Here is a 16,750-nt window from a genome sequence, read left to right on the forward strand (position 1 = left end):
CCCACCCCCTTGGGAACAGTGGAGGACATGGAGACCCTGGTGGCTGCAGCCTGGACTGAGCAATCTGTAGGGGCAGAACCTGGAGGATTCCGGGGGCTGCGTGACAGGTGGGGGTGCTTAGTGGGCAGGAATGGGGCCTTGCTCCCCAGGCTGCCTGCAGCCTGGCTGGGTGAGGCTGGGAGGTGGCCGGAGTGACAGCTCCATGGCTGTCGCTGACCATGTCCTCATCATGGTGTCTGGAGGCTATGGCCCGCTCTCTTACCACGCCGTGGCCTCTTCCCCTGTAGTACAACAGCCCCGTGGCAGGCGTGCCAGCCCCGGCTCCGGCGGAACACAGGCCCCTGCCCAAGGACTACATGATGGAGTCTGTGCTGGTGACCCTCTTCTGCTGCCTGCTCACCGGGCTCATCGCCATTGTCTACTCCCATGAGGTAGGAGGGCGTGGGGGGTACCCTGGTGCAGCCTCTAGGCCTGCTGTGCCCAGGTCCCCAGTGTTCCCCCCACCCCCGAGAAGGCTGGCAGAATTGGGAGATCAGTGCCCAGTTCTCTGGGGTCCTGGCCCCCTCCTCTGCTGTCTCTTCCACTTACCACTCAAGATCTGCTCTAGAAACAGTTCACATTGGGGGTGTGAATGATTAAGGTCCAGGGGACTGCCCATCCCGTGGGGCTTGTGTTTCAACTTAGATTTTTTAAAACATAATTTTATTTAATTTGGGCTCTGGTGGGTCTTTGTTGTTGCAGGGGCTCCTCTCGTTATGGAGTGCCCAGGCTCTAGAGCACACGCCAGTAGTGTGGCACGTGGGCCCACTTGCTCCATGGCATGTGGGATCTTCCCAGATCGGGATCGAACCCACGTCTTCTGCATTGGAAGGCGGATTCTATACCATGGAGCCACCAGGGAAGCAGCAGGGGCTTGTGTTTAATCTGTCCATCTGCTCGTTTATTCTACCCACCCACCTCTGTCTGTCCTTCCCAGCTACCCATCTCTCCGTTCACCCGCTACCCACCTTTCCATCCACCATCTGTCTAGTCTCCATCTATTCATCCACCCACCCCATTCATCTGTTAACCTGTCTGTCCACTCAGCCATCCGCCTGTCTGTCCACCCACCATCCGCCCACCTGCCTTCTTGATAACACCCTTTCTTCTTCCTCCCTCCCCACCATTCCTGACCTTGACTCGGCCCTGGGGACTCGACATGAGGCTGTCCTAATAGTAGGAAGGCCCTGGGGCTTCTGCTCAAGGCTGACCTGATAAGAGCCCTGATGTCCCCCGGAGGTCAGACTTCCCGGTCGTAAGCAAGATGGGACCGGGGCAGGGGGGCTGAGTGAGGACCGGGCCCCTCGGAGGTGCGATTCTAGAGGCTGCTGCCTGCTGGTCAGTTCTGGCTCCGCGACCAGCTGCGGGGCCCTGGGGTGGGTCACTTAACCTCTCTGAGCCTTTGTTTGCTCATCTTCAAAGAGGGGCCAACAATGATACTGAACTCTGGGTTGTTGTGCGGATGGTGAGGGATGGAGCCTGGAGTGCGGATGTGGGTCAGGCCTGCGGCCAGTGCCTGGGAGCTGGCCACCACCGCCTCGATTGCTGCTGCTCCCGCGTGAGCCATGGCCTGGACAAGCCCCCAACCGCCTCGCAGGGTCAGCTGTCCAGTCTGTGCGCTGGGGCCGGGTGGGCTCTGGGGTGTCGCCGGGAGGGACCACGGGGTCTGGGCCCACTGACTGCTCCTCTGGTCTCGTTGCAGACCCGCGCAGCCCTGGCCCGGGGGGACCTGGCCCAGGCTCAGGAGGCCTCTCGCAAGGCCCGCTCGCTGGTGCTCTTCAGCCTGCTCTTCGGGGTCTTCGTGTCCACCAGCTGGGTTATCTATGTGGTGGTCGCGCTCTACCTGCCTTGAGGGCTGCTGGCTCCCTCGGGGACTCCGGGTCCTCAGCCAGGCTCCTCCTGTGGACTTGAATTCCCGCCAGCGGCCACCTGTCACCTAGAGGGGACCCAGGTGGGGGGCTGGAAGACGGTGGGCTCTGCAGTCCATGGGACCCCTATGGCTGGGCCTCGGCGTCCTGGCCTGAGGGGGCCCCAGTGCCCCGGTGGCTCCAGCTGGGGGACAGGGGCCAGTGCCCCCATGCCCAGGCCTTCTCCTGACCCTGAGGGACCAGCGCCCTCCTCTCCTCAGAGCCACTGGCAAGGACGTTGCCACCTCTGGCCGCCCGTGCCTCCAGGGCCAAGCTGCCCGGCTCTCGCCCTCCCTGTGGGAGCTGAGAAGAGCAGCCTCCCCTCTCCTGGGTCGCTCCCGCCCGACCCGGGAAGCAGCCTCTCTCTCTCCTGCTGACCCCTCGCCCCAAAGCCCAGGCCACAGTGTCCAGTCAGTGAACTTACAGCAACACGCCGGGCGGGGCATCTTGTGGCTGCTTTGGGGGTGTTGCTGGTCCTGGTCCCTTCGGGGGCTTTGGGGTTCCCCCCTCCTGTCCCTCCGGGATGCTGTTCTCTGCCCATGCTGCCGTGGTGTCTGACTCGTGCACATGGGCTGGAGCAGGGCGGGAATTTCTGTCGGGTCTTCCCTGGCCAAAGGTGACAGGAGAGCGGGGACGTCCACCCACATGGAGAAGAGGAGGGGACCTCGGCAGAGTCACGAAGGTGGACAGCTCCGGGGGGCTCTCTGAGCGCCCACTGGGTGCTAGTCACCTCCCTGGCACCCGCCAGGACCAGGAGCTGAAGCAGGAGCACATCCCGTCTCAGTCCTTGGGATGCTTCCGGAGCCCGGGAGATGTGGATGCAGAAGAGAGGCAGGACACTGCATGGAGCTTGAGAGGTGGCCTCGTGGTCCAGGCCGCGGGGCTGGCCCAGATTAAGGCTCTCAAACCCTAAAATGCATGATTGTCATGAAAGACGAGGAAACGGGATTTAGGGGTCCATGGACGCCGGACGGCCACAGTGACTCCTGTCACTAAACTCTTTTAAGTAAAATCAAAATAGAAATCATGCAGACCAGTGTGCCGCTAGCCTGGAAGCCTACAGTAAACACCTGGGAACCTTGTTAAACTGCGGATCCTCATTCCGTAAGCGGGGCCGAGATCCTGCAGTCCTCATTCCTGCTCCCAGGTGCCGCTGAAGCTGGTGACTGGACCAACTTGATGTGGGGAAAACCGTTAAACCAGGACCAAGCCAAGGGCGCCCCCTAGGGTCTGTGCTCAGCACTGTTGTGAGGTTCTAGCTAATGAAACAAACAGCAAAAAATGAAATGTGTAGTATGAAATCTAGAAGAGAAAAAATGACGCTCTGGCTAGAATATGCAAGAGCCCATGAAAAATTAGAATAAGAGGACTCAGAAAAGTGATTATAGTAATCAGTAGCAATATTCAGTTAAAAGTGGAAAAAATGTAAAATTCCTCTCTATAGTGATTGAAAAAACAGTAAAACTTAGGCATAAATTTAACAGGAAACAAAAGAACAATTTTTTTAGAAGTAAAGTACGTGTGTTATAAGGCGCCATACAAGGAGTCTGGGACAGCTAGTGTTTGGAGGAAAAAAAAAAAAAAAAACCCCAATGCCTCTAAAAAGAGCAAAGAACAAAATGCTATGCTATGCTATGCTATGCTAAGTCCTTCAGTCGTGTCCGACTCTGTGTGACCCCATAGACAGCAGCCCACCAGGCTCCCCCGTCCCTGGGATTCTCCAGGCAAGAACACTGGAGTGGGTTGCCATTTCCTTCTCCAATACATGAAAGTGAAAAGTGAAAGTGAAGTCGCTCAGTCGTGTCCAACTCTTCATGACCCCATGGACTGCAGCCTACCAGGCTCCTCCGTCCATGGGATTTTCCAGGCAAGAGTACTGGAGTGGGGTGCCATTGCCTTCTCCAAAAGAACAAAATATCTGCATAGAAAGATGTAATATAAAATATCTAGCTTTCTTAAACAGACTTAATGAAATTCCAACAAGAAAGCCAAGCTTTTAAAACAAAGATGTTTAAAAAATTAATATGGAAGGAAAATGTGCAAAAATTGCTAATTTTTTCAGTTTAATGAGGGAAAACTATCTTCACCAGATTTTGAAACTTACGATGAAGCTGAAGTAAACGCAGAGCGCAGCATGGCTTTGCCACAGAACTGGAATGGTAAAACACAGAAAGCCCCGAAAGCATTCCAAGTGTGTGTGTGACATTAATTTTTGGCCCAGATAGCATTTTAGTTGAGTCAGGGCAGACCGTAAGCAGAGTTGGGTAACTGGTTAGAAAAAAAAAAGATTCTCCTCCTGTTATATAAATAAAGTCTAGATGGGTTACAGAGCTAAGTAGTATGAAATAAAGGTGTACTAATCTTATATGAAGCTTAGGGGAGTATTTTTATAACTTCAGGGTGTTAGGCAGCGTGGAAGGGGCAGCCTCCCAGAATCTGGAATACTGTCGAGGAAAAGACTGGTAGCTTTGAGTTCTGTGTGTTAAGGAAGAACTTACTTAAACCGTCGGATGATTTTTACTTATCAGATTGGAAAACATTAGATTGATTCCGGAGCTGGTGAAACCTTGACCCTCTCATTTGTCGCTAGGGCGGTGTGCATTGCTACCCTCTTTGTAGAAAACGGACTATGGTATCTATTAGTGATATGTGTACTGGGTATTAATGTGCATGTATGTGCAAAGACCAGAGTCTGGGAGGATGTGCTCCAAACTGCTGAGGGTGACTGCCTTTGGGGAGGGACTGGCACTTGTGCAACACATGGCTGAAGTTTAAAATGCGGGAGTATTCATGGGTTGTGCAATTAAAAAACAAGGAAAAAATGTGTGTGCCTTTTGACCCAGTCATTCCAGTTTTGGGATCCTCCAGGGTCGAAGAAGCCATCCGTCTGGACAGACGTTTGTCAGTGTTGTTACTGAAGGGCCCCGAAGGAGAGCTGGCTGGGGCAACTCTGGAATGAAAGCTCTGATGATGTTGGGGCGCGTCCTGATTTGGGGGATGTTAAAATACACGTCTTAGCGTCGCAGCGGGGTGGCGTCGAGGTGTTTGACTTGGAGAGTGGTAGAGAAAGGCCTTTCTGAGAAGGCTGAGTGTGGGTGTGGCCGTCCCCAGGTGGTTCCATCATTTTGCATTCCCACCAGCACCTCTTGGGGGTCCCAGTTGCTCCACAAACTCATCAGTCCCTGGTTTTTGTCAATCTTTTACATTTTAGGGCTTCTGGTTGTTAAAACTATGGTGATATTTCAGTGTGGCTTTAATTTGCATTTTGCTGACTAATGGATGATATTGGGCTTTTTATCATGCTCATAAGCTGTGATGATGATCTGATGATCTCTTTTAAAATTTTATTTATTTTTGGCTGCTCCGGGTCTTTGCTGCTCTTGAGGGGGTTTTCTCTAGTTGTGGCGAGTGGGGGCTCCTCCTCTGTGCTGCAGGGGCTCCTCACTGTGGTGGCGTCCCTGGTTGCAGGGCACAAGGTTTGGTAGTCGCAGCTTGTGGGCTCAGTTGCTGCAGCGCGTGGGGCTAGGTGCTCTGCGGCATGTGGGATATTCCCAGATCAGGGATGGAGCCGTGTTTCCTGAGTTGGCAGGCGGATTCTTCCCCACTCCACCACCAGGGAAGTCCTGGATCGCTTGTGCTTGTTCAAGTCTCATGCCTGTTTCTGGGCCGGATTGTCTTTCTCTTATCAGTTCAGAGGAGTTCTTGGGTGCTTTCTAGGTATGAGTCCGGTGTGAGATTCAGGGATTGCAAATACCTTCTACTTTTGTAGCTTCCCTCTTTACTCCCTTAATGGTGTTGTCGGATGAAAAGAAGTTCTCAACTGTAATTATGCAGATTTATCTTCTCCTTTATGGATTTTGTTCTTTTGGCTTTAGAAAAATTTCCCTGCTCCTGGGTCATGATCAGATATTCCCTTTTGTTGTTTTCGAGAGCTAGAAGCATTATTGGTCTCTTTTTATATTGTTTTCAGATTTCCACCCAGCTGGACTAGATCCTAGAGGTCCGTTTGTCTGTTTTGGTTACCACAGTCATACTTCATTTCTAAGACTTGATAGTAAGTCTTGCCATTGAGTGGGTCAGGTCCTGGCACCATCTTTGAGGGTCTGGATCATTTACAATCATTTATATGCACAGTAAATTTTAGAATTAACAATTCACCTCCTAAAAGCACTGGGATGTTGGCTATGACCGCTTTAAATCTATAGATTCATATGGGGACAACAGACATCTTCATAACACTGTTTTCCCAACAAACATGGAGAATCTCATGTTTAACAGGTTGTTTAAACAGTTCCCTTGATTTCTTGTGTGTGTGTGTGTGTATACAGAAATTCTGCACATCTTTTGTTAGTATCCACAGGGTATTTGCTTTTTTTGATGCTATTATAAATGTGATCACTTTTTTGTTACTTGCTAGTGTACAAAAATGCAATTGATTCTTGGCTTTGAATCCAGCACCTCTTTCTAAATTCACTTATTCTGGTAACTTATCTGGAGATTCTGTTGGATTTTCAATTTGCACGGTCTCTTCTATGTATAGTATTATAATCTATATATATAATGAGTTTTTGGTTTTCCTTTCCAGTCCTTACTCTCCTTACACTGTCTGGGACCCCAAGTACAATGCCAGGTAGCAGAGCTGACAAGGGCAACCTTCTTTTTCCTTGTTTCAAAAGGAAGGCTTCCACATACCCTGTTATCAAGGAAGTACTCTTCTGTTCCTGTTTTGCTAAGAGTTTGTGTGTTTGTGTTTAATTACACTTTTTAATCATGCACGGGGGAATTCTCTGTGGTCCTGTGGTTGGGACGTGAGCCTCCATTGCAGGCAGGATCCCTGGTCAGGAACTAAGTTCCTGTGAGCCACTCAGCTTGGTGCAAAAAAAAAAAAAACAAAAAAAAAAAAACCCATGCACAGATACTGAATTTCATTACTTTTACGTGTCTGCTGAGAAGGTTATCTCACTTATTCTCTTAATATGGCAACTTCATGTTGATTTTCAAATGTTAAGGTAACTTTTCACTCCTGGAACAAGCCATCCTGATCATGACGTGTTATCCTTTTTAATACATGATGGACTGTTTCTGGATATTTTCTTTATGATTTTTGGTACCTGTGTTCATAAGTGAAGTTGATCTGTAATTTCATTCTTACTTGTGGCTTTGATAGCAGGGTTGTTACACGAGTTGGGGGGCACTTTCCTTTTGGAAGTGTTGTGTAACATCAGTCATTTCTTAGTGTTCTTGAGAAGAGCATGTAAAGCTCCTCTCTAGCGTCACAGATTTGTTCATTTCTCCACGTCGGCTCTCGCCTTAGATATTTTGAGGCTATGTACTTAGATGCAATGCGAAGAGGCATATATATTTAGAAATAGTTAAATCTTTCTGTTGCGTGTACCTTACAGCTTTCCAGGGATCACTTTAACTCCAGTAGTGTCTTTTGCCTTTTTTTTTATATTAATATAGCTACATTAATTTTTGGGTGGCTGTATTTGAAAATAAAAGTATGGAAAAAGACATACTCTGCTTTCTGTCTGAACCTTTATATTTTAGGTAGATACATCTTGTTAACAGAACACAGATTTTGGTCTGACAGTCTGCCTTCCAAAAGAGAATGTAGTCCATTTATTGTGGTTAAAAAAGACAAGGGTTTGAAGCCACCACCTCACTGTGTGCTTTTTCTACTGGTCCCACCGGTGCTATTCTTCTGTCTCCTTCCTCCCTTGCCTTTTATTTATTTATTTTTCAGTTCAGTTCAGTTTCTCTCAGTCGTGTCCGGCTCTTTGCAACCCCACAGACTGCAGCACACCACGCTCCTCTGTCCATCACCAACTCCCAGAGCTTGCTCAAACTCATGTCCATTGAGTTGGTGATGCCATCCAACCATCTCATCCTCTGTCGTCCCCTTCTCCACCTGCCTTCAATCTTTCCCAGCATCAGGGTCTTTTCCAGTGAGTCAGTTCTTTGCATCAAGTGGCCTAAGTATTGGAGTTTCAGCTTCAGCATCAGTCCTTCCAATGAATATTCAGGACTGATTTCCTTTAGGATGGACTGGTTGGCTCTCCTTGCAGTCCAAGGGACTCTCAAGAGTTCTGCAACACAGCTCTCACATCCATACATGACTACTGGAAAAACCATAGCTTTGACTAGACAGACCTTTGTTGGAAAAGTAATGTCTCTGCATTTTAATATGCTATCTAGGTTGGTTGTAACTTTTTTTCCAAGGATCAAGCGTCTTTTAATTTCATGGCTGCAGTCACCATCTGCAGTGATTTGGGCACCCCAAAATAGTCTGTCACTGTTTCCACTGTTTCCCCATCGATTTACCATGAAGTAATGGGACCAGATGCCATGATCTTGGTTTTCTGAATGTTGAGTTTTAAGCCAACTTTTTCACTCTCCTCTTTCACTTTCATCAAGAGGCTTAGTTCTTCGCTTTTTGCCATAACGGTGGTGTCATCTGCATATCTGAGGTTATTGATATTTCTCCCAGCAATCTTGATTCCAGGTTGTGCTTCATCCAGTCCAGCATTTCACATGATGTACTCTGCATATAAGTTAAATAAGCAGGGTGACAATATACAGCCTTGACGTACTCCTTTCCCAATTTGGAACTGGTCTGTTCCATGTCCAGTTCTAACTGTTGCTTCTTGACCTGCATACAGATTTCTCAGGAGGCAGTTCATGTGGTCAGGTATTCCCATCTCTTGAAGAATTTTCCACAGTTTGTTGTGATCCACACAGTCATAGGCTTTTTGGCATAGTCAATAAAGCAGAAGTAGATGTTTTTCTGGACTCTCTTGCTTTTTCTATGATCCAGCGGATGTTGGCAATTTGATCTCTGGTTCCTCTGCCTTTTCTAAATCCAGCTTGAACATCTGGAAGTTCACGGTTCACGTATTGCTTAAGCCTGGCTTGGAGAATTTTGAGCATTACTTTGCTAGCGTGTGAGATGAGTGCAATTGTGCGGTAGTTTGAGCATTCTTTGGCATTGCCTTTTGTTGGGATTGGAATGAAAATTGACCTTTTCCAGTCCTGTGGCCACTGCTGAGTTTTCCAGATTTGCTGGCATATTGAATGCAGCACTTTCACAGCATCATCTTTCAGGATTTGAAATAGCTCATCTGGAATTCCATCACCTCCACTAGCTTTGTTCGTAGTGATGCTTCTTAAGGCCCACTTGACTTCACATTCCAGGATGTCTTGCTCTAGGTCAGTGATCACACCATCGTGATTATCTGGGTCCTGAAGATCTTTTTTGTACAGTTCTCCTGTGTATTCTTGCCACCTCTTCTTAATATCTTCTGCTTCTGATAGGTCCACACCATTTCTGTCCTTTATTGTGCCCATCTTTAAGTTGCCATCTGAAAAGTTCCCTTGGTATCTCTAATTTTCTTGAAGAGATTTCTAGTCTTTTCCATTCTATTGTTTTCCTCTGTTTCTTTGCATTGATCACTAAGGAAGGCTTTATCTCTCCTTGCTATTCTTTGGAACTCTGCATTCAGGTGGGTATATCTTTCCTTTTCTCCTTTGCCTTTTGCTTCTCTTCTTTTCATAGCTATTTGTAAGGCCTCCTCAGACAACCATTTTGCCTCTTTGCATTTCTTTTTCTTGGGGATGGTCTTGATCACTGCCTCCTGTACAATGTCACGAACCTCCATCCATAGTTCTTTAGGCACTCCCTTGAATCTATTTGTCACTTCCACTGTATAGTCATAAGGGATTTGATTTAGGTCATACCTGAATGGTCTAGTGGTTTTCCCTACTTTCTTCAATTTAAGTCTGAATTTGGCAATCGGGAGTTCATGATCTGAGCCACAGTCAGCTCCTGGTCTTGTTTTTGCTGACGGTATAGAGCTTCTCCATCTTTGGCTGCAAAGAATATAATCAGTCTGATATCGGTGTTGACCATGTGGTGATGTCCATGTGTAGAGTCTTGAGTTGTTGGAGGGTGTTTGCTATGATCAGTGTGTTCTCTTGGCAAAACTCTATTAGCCTTTGCCCTGCTTCATTCTATGCTCCAAGGTCAAATTTACCCATTATTCCACGTATCTCTTGACTTCCTACTTTTGCATTCCAGTTCCCTATGATAAAAAGGACATGTTTTTTGGGTGTTAGCTCTAGAAAGTCTTGTAAGTCTTCCTAGAACCATTCAACTTCAGCTTCTTCAGCATTGCTGGTTGGGGCACAGACTTGGATTACTGTGATAATGAATGGTTTGCCTTGGAAATGAACAGAGATCATTCTGTCATTTTTGAAAATGCTTCCAAGTACTGCATTTCAGACTCTTTTGTTGATTATGGTGGCTACTCCATTTCTTCTAAGGGATTCTTGCCCACAGTAGTAGATATAATGGTCATCTGACGTAAATTCACCCATTCCTGTCTATTTTAGTTCACTGATTCCTAAAATGTCGGTGTTCACTCTTGCCATCTCCTGTTTGATCACTTCCAATTTACCTTGATTCATGGACCTAACTTTCCAGGTTCCTGTGCAGTATTGTTCTTTACAGCATCAGGCTTTACTTCCATCACCAGTCACATCCACAACTGAGTGTCGTTTTTGCTTTGACTCCATCTCTTCATTCTTTCTGGAGTTATTTTTAAACATTATTTATAACTATTTATTTTTACACTTTATTTTAAACATCACTTTTGGCTGTGCTGGCCTTGATCGCTGCGCAGGCTCTTCTCCAGTTGCAGTGAGCTGGGCTCCTCTCTCGTCACGTGTGTGTCCTTCTCACTGTGATGTCTTCTCGTTGTGGAGCATGCGCCCCAGGGAGAGCGGGCTCAGTTGCCGTGGCTCCTGGGCTCTACTGCACAGGCTCAGTAGTTGTGGAACACAGGCTTTATGGCTCTGGCACGTGGGATCTTCCTGGGGCAGGGATTGAACCCGTGTCTCCTGCGTTGCAGGCAGATTCTTCACCACTGAGCCACCAGGAGTGCCCCCTTGCCTTCTTTTAAATCAATTTTTTTTTCCTTAACTCCATTTCATCCTCTCTGCTGGCTTGGCAGTAATGCGTTCTTTCCCTCTATAGTGGTTCCCTAGGGAGAACACACTTGCATTCTTCCGAAAGCGTGGTACTTTTTTTCCTTTTCTAAACAATTGAAGAGTCAACTTGAGAATCCTCTGCTTGTGTCTTCTTCCTGTGTCACACGCTGTCGATATGGATTTTATTTTCCATATCTGAAACCCCATAAGACATGCTTATTGTTTGGTATAGTCCATGCTCATTTAGGTTTACTACATGTTGACTTTTTTTTACAGCTCTATCCCTCTCTCCTGCATGTCTGATTTTCCATTTGGGATGATTTCTGTTCGGCCTGAAAACACTGTTCCGTCTTGTCTTGATGTAGGTCTGCTGGCGATGAACTGGTTTTGTTCTTCTGACAGTATCTTGATTTTTTGCCTTCATCCTTGAAAGGGATTTAGAGTGAACACAGAAGTGTGACTGGTGATTTTCTTTTCAGTACTGAAGATACACCATTGACTTTCATCCCCAGGCACTTCTGTTGGGGAGTCTGATTCACTGTACCTTTGATGGTAATGTGGTTTTTTTTTCCCTCCCTTGTCTACCTAAAGATATTGTTTTCGTTTTTGTCTTTCAGAAGGTTAGGACCATGCCGTGCCTGGACGTGTACACTCGCTCTCCCTGTCCGTGGGTCCAGCCAGCCTCGGGTCACGTACTGTGTGTCAGATTTGGGGTCCTGACCCCCGGGGGCAGAGGGCTGACTCTGGGACTGGAGTTTGGTATCCACAGCGGGTCTTGAATCCAGTCCCCTGTAGGTACTAAGGGACCACTGTATTTCTTTTTAATTATCCCACTTGGCATTCATAAGGCTTCTTGAATTTAGGGCTTGATGTTTTCCAGTCAAGACCAATCAGAAGGCACAAACTATGGAGTAATTTGAACAGAGAAAGATTTTAATGGAAAGAATTATTAACTGTAAAGGGAATGCTAATAGGCCCTCAGGTAGGTGCTTAGGAGGGCCACGAACCCAGGGTCAGGATTCAGAGCTCGTCGTTGGAGAAGCTGTGGTCACAGCTCTCTGTGGGGCGGAGAAACACCGGCTCATGCCGGCCAGAGCTGGTTCAGTGCTGAGGCTGAGGGTGGGCACAAAGGGTGGCACCCGGCCTGGGGACCACAGCGAGGTGACCAGGTCGGGACTGCAGGCTTGCCGAGAGACGGCCAGGTTCGGGGGAGGGTATGGCTGGGGAAGAAGGTGCTGGACGTCTGCAGACACGTGCCTCTAGTTTCCCTGAGGTCACAGAAGGAGGAAGCGGTCTCCACTCCCGGGGCCGCCACCACCACAGTCTCCCTGCAGTGACAAGACCCTGTGCTTCTCTGCACACGAGAAGCGCTCACGGCCGTGCCGCAAGCGTGAGGAACAAGAAATTGGCCACCGGCACAATCGATTTTGGAAAACTTTTTAAAAAACAGCGTTATTGAGGTATGATCTGCATGTCCTTTGGAGTGTAATGGCGCATGCAGGACGTTTGCAGAGCTGTGTGAGCACTGCCGCTCAGCAGTTTTCAGACAGTCCATCATGCCGACGGGCCCTGTCGTCTGCTGCAGCCCGCGCCCACTCCCAGGCGCTGCAGCGTCGCCCTGTCTCAGGTTTGCTGTTTGTGCACATTTCGTTTAAACAGAAGCAGGAAGTGTTTTTGAGGCTCGTGTGTTGCGGGTCAGTTCATTCCCTTTTTTTTTGAATCGCTGAATGCCGTCCCGTTGTACGGAAGCACGCTGGCTCCTCCTTTTACCAGCTGATGGCCGTCTGCGTTCCTTGCACTTTGGCGCTGCTGTGAACATCGCTTCCGCTCTGCGGCTTTTCCTTTTGCCGCTGGTACTGCAGTTACACAGATGACCTCTCACCCCCACGTCTCTTCCCATCTTGGCTTTTGTCCTTGTGTCTCTTCACGCTTCATCCGGCCCGTAGCCCCTGAACTACCTCCGGCTCACTAATGCTGTCCAACATGTTCACTGAGTTCCTTGCATCAGCTGATGCGGAGTTTTTTGGTTTTAGAATTTCCATGTGTCCTCTGTTTCTGTTTTCCGACTAGTTGCCCCCACTCTCGATTCTGGCCTACACCGAGATCAGAGCAAGCATCGTGCTTTCGCGTCTGCGCCTGCTAACTGTGGAATCCCCGCCCCTGCAGGTATGACTCTGTCCATTGCTTCTGGCCTGGATTTGTCCGCGTCTCTTGCCCTCTGTGTTCCTGGTTATTGTTCTATCAGTTCAGTGCAGTCGCTCAGTCATGTCCGACTCTTTGCGACCCCACGGACTGCAGCACGCCAGGCCTCGCCTCCCTGTCCATCACCGACTCCGGAGCCTGCTGTATATGACGCGGGAAATACCTGGAGGCCGAGGATGGCGCCCGCCGCCTCCAGTGAGGCTCTGCATTTATCCCGGCAGGTGCGCAGGTGCTGGCGTTCCACTTCCAGGGACCGAGATGGTCTGAAGCCAGCTTGGCCCCGCGAGGGCTGGGTACTCATCGTCATGGTCATGCTTTTATGTCTGGACGGCTCCCTTGAGGGCTCTCAAGGTGTAGCCAGTTCTGGACTATCTTCTGTTGTTTTACATCTTCCTCTTGTCAGAAGCGCTGCTGAGCCTCTTGGACACCTCTTCTGGAATTGGCAGGAATGTGGCCCCAGTGTCAGCAGCATGGGTTTCTGCCCAGTGATTCTTCCTTCTCTTGCTAGCTCTCAGATGGATTCAGGCCTGGATTTAAAAATACTTGGTTCAGCTTTCTTAGCAGGGGAGCTGGTCTGAATTACCTAGCATGCCATTCCCAGAAGTGGGAATTCCTTCTTAAATATTTTTAGAATAAGTTTGTCAAGAACCATATAGAATTCTGGCAACTATTAAAGTCTTTATTATTTTTAAAAATAATTTGTCTCCTTACTTTTGGCTGTCCTGGGTTTCACTGCTGTGTGGGCTTTTTTCTCTAGTTGCAGCGAGCGGGGCCTACTCTCGAGTTGTGGTCCACGGGTTTCTCACTGCAGTGGCTTCTCTCGTTGTGGAATCATCCAGGACCAGGGATCGAACCCATGTCTCCTGCATTGGCAGGTGGATTCTTTACCAGTGAGCCACGAGGGAGGCCCCAACTATTAAGGTCTTCATTATTTTTATTTTTAAATCTTATAAAATATATAATTTTATTGAAGCCTAGTTGACATATAGCATTAGTTCCAGGTGTACAGTGTGATGCTTGATATTGGTATATATTGTAAAATGATCCAGTTAACATGTATCACCACACAGGTAAACTTTTTTTGTTTTTTCTTGTGATGACAACTTTTAAGATCTACCCTATTGGCAACTTTAAAATATGCAATATGGTATTACTAACCACAGTCACCAGGCTGTACAGGACACCCCCATGACTTACTATGTAACTGCAAATCTATTACCTTTTGACCCTCTTCACCCACTTCACTCACCTCTCCTGCCTCCAGCGACCACCAGTCTGTTCTACCTGTGAACTAGGTTGGTTTTCTAGTTTTTTTCCAAATCCTCACCTATAAGTGAGGTCCTATGATAATTGTCTTTCTTTGGCTTATTTCACTTAGCATAATGCCCTCAAGATCATGTATGTTGTTGCAGATGGCTAAATTTTTAAACATTTCTTTCTTTTTGGCTGCAGTGGGTGTTCACTGCTGCACACAGGCGCTCTCATTGTAGTAAGTGGGGGCTACTCTTTGTTGCCGCATGGAGGCTTTTCAGTACGGTGGCTTCCCTTGTTGCAGAGCACGGGCATGCGGGCTTCCGTGGTTGTGGCTCACAGGCTCAGCTGCCTGCGGCATCTGGAGTCTTCCTAGACCAAGGATCAAACCTGTGTCCCTGCGTTGGCAGACAGATTCTCAACCACTGGACCACCAGGGAATTCTAAAATCTCATTTTTTATGGCTGAATAATATTCCCCTGTGTGTATATACACCACATCTTCTTTATCCATTCATCCTTTGGCAGACACTTAGGTTGCTTCCCTGTCTTGATTGTGATAAATAATGCTGCAGTGAACACCGAGGGTGCTTACAGGTGTTTGTTTTTAACAGATAAAGGTTTATCCATTCTCATAACTCCTGCACCCACATACAGCTTTTGGAGTTTGTGTTTTTGTTTGCTTTGGATAAATACCTAGAAGTAGAATTGCTGGGTCATACAGTAGTTCTGTCTTTACTTTTTTCAGGAGTCTCCATACTGTGTGTCTTCCACAGTAGTCGCACCAATTTACATTCCCACCAACAGAGCCTTTGTTATGGTGGTTCAGTTGCTAAGTCGTGTCTGGTTCTGCGATCCCATGGACTGCAGCACTCCAAGCTTCCCTGTCCTTCATTGTCTCCTGGAGTTTGCTCAGATTCATGTCCTTTGAGGTGGTGATGCGATCCAACCATCTTATCCTCTGTGGCCCCCTTCTCCTCCTGCCTTCAATCTTTTCCCAGCATCAGGATCTTCCCCAGTGATGGATTTCCTTTTTTCCACCTCCTCACTGATGCTTGCTTTTTCTTTTCATTTTGATGATAGCCATTCTAATAGGTGTGGTGTGGTATCTCATTGTGGTTTTGATTTGTATTTCCCTGCTGGTAAGTGGTGTATCTTTTCACGTATTTGTTGGCCATCTGTATGTCTTCATTAGAAAAATGTTCAGGTCTTCTGCCCATTTTTTAAAAGTACTTTTTGCTGTTGAGTTGTATGAGTTCTCTCATATATTGTGGATATCAACCCCTCTTAGATATGACTTGTAGGTATTTTCTCCCATTCAACAGGTTACCAATTGGTTTTGTTGATGGTTTCCAGTGGAGAAAGAGTAATTTGATGTAGTCCCCCAATTTGTATGTTTTTTCTTTTGTTTTCTTTGCTTTTGGTTTCAGATTTACAAAATCATTGTCGTGATGTCAAGAGGCTTACTGCCAATGTTTTCTTTTGGGAATTCTGCAGTTTCAGGTCTTACAGTCTTTAACCCATTTTGAGTTAGTTTTTGGGTATGGTGTAACATGTTTCCCAATACCACTGGTTGAAGAGACTGTCCTTTCCTCGTTGTGTGTTTTGGCTCCTCTGTCATAAATTGACAGTATATGTGCTGGTCTGCTTCTGGGCTCTCTCCTGGTGATCTGTGTGTCTGTTTTTATGTCAGTTCCATACTGTTTTGATTACCATAGTTTTGTAATATAGTTTGAAGTTGGAGAGCATGATGCCTCCAGCTTTTTTCTTTCTCAAGGTTGCTTTGGCTGTTCAAGGTCTTTTATGATTCCACACAGACCTTAGGATTATTTCTCCTATTTCTATGAAAAATGCCATTGGAATTTTGACAGGAATTGCATTGAATCTGTACATTGGTTTGGGCAGTATGGATATTTTAACATTAATTCTTCTAATCCATAGGCACAGATTTTCTTTCCATTTATTTGTCTTCTTTGATTTCTTTCACTAATATCTTAGAGGTTTCAGTGTACAGGTCTTTCACCTCCTTGGTTAAATTTATCCCTAGATACTTTGTGTGGGTTTGTTTTTTTTTTTTTTTTTTTTGATGCAGTCATGAATCATATTGTACATGAGATTGTTTTCCTAATTTCTTTCTGATAATTCACTATCAGTCTATAGAAACAATACATTGATTTTGCATTCTGTAACTTTATTGAATTTATTAGTACTGAATTCATTTATTAGTTCTAACAGTTTTTTGGTGGAGTTGGAGGTTGTCCATATATAATATCATTCATCTGCAAATAGTTTTCTATCTTCCTTTTCAGTTTGAATGCCTTTCTTTCTTGCCTAATTGCTCTGGCTGGAGCTTCTAATACTTAC

General features: G+C 46.9%; 1 protein-coding gene across 5 annotated transcripts in view; it reads left to right on the top strand.

The window, feature by feature from the left end:
- PRRT1B (proline rich transmembrane protein 1B) overlaps nucleotides 1-13,834 on the top strand; it is a 38,312-nt gene extending 24,478 nt beyond the window's left edge. For 2 of the 5 annotated variants that reach the window (XM_044926464.2, XM_044926466.1), the window contains exons 3-5: nucleotides 288-431; nucleotides 13,005-13,100; nucleotides 13,358-13,834. In XM_044926464.2, coding sequence (XP_044782399.2) covers nucleotides 288-431; nucleotides 13,005-13,100; nucleotides 13,358-13,714 — 597 coding nt within the window. In that variant the 3' untranslated portion in view covers nucleotides 13,715-13,834. Of the gene's footprint in view, nucleotides 1-287; nucleotides 432-1,741; nucleotides 3,419-11,551; nucleotides 12,330-13,004; nucleotides 13,208-13,357 lie in introns of those variants that run through there. The other 3 variants (XM_044926465.2, XM_006045902.4, XM_044926467.2) reach the window with 3 other exon arrangements.
- The last annotated feature ends 2,916 nt before the right edge of the window (nucleotides 13,835-16,750 follow it).

This window comes from Bubalus bubalis, chromosome 12, assembly GCF_019923935.1.
Source record: "Bubalus bubalis isolate 160015118507 breed Murrah chromosome 12, NDDB_SH_1, whole genome shotgun sequence".
NCBI classification, from domain to species: Eukaryota; Metazoa; Chordata; class Mammalia; order Artiodactyla; family Bovidae; genus Bubalus; species Bubalus bubalis.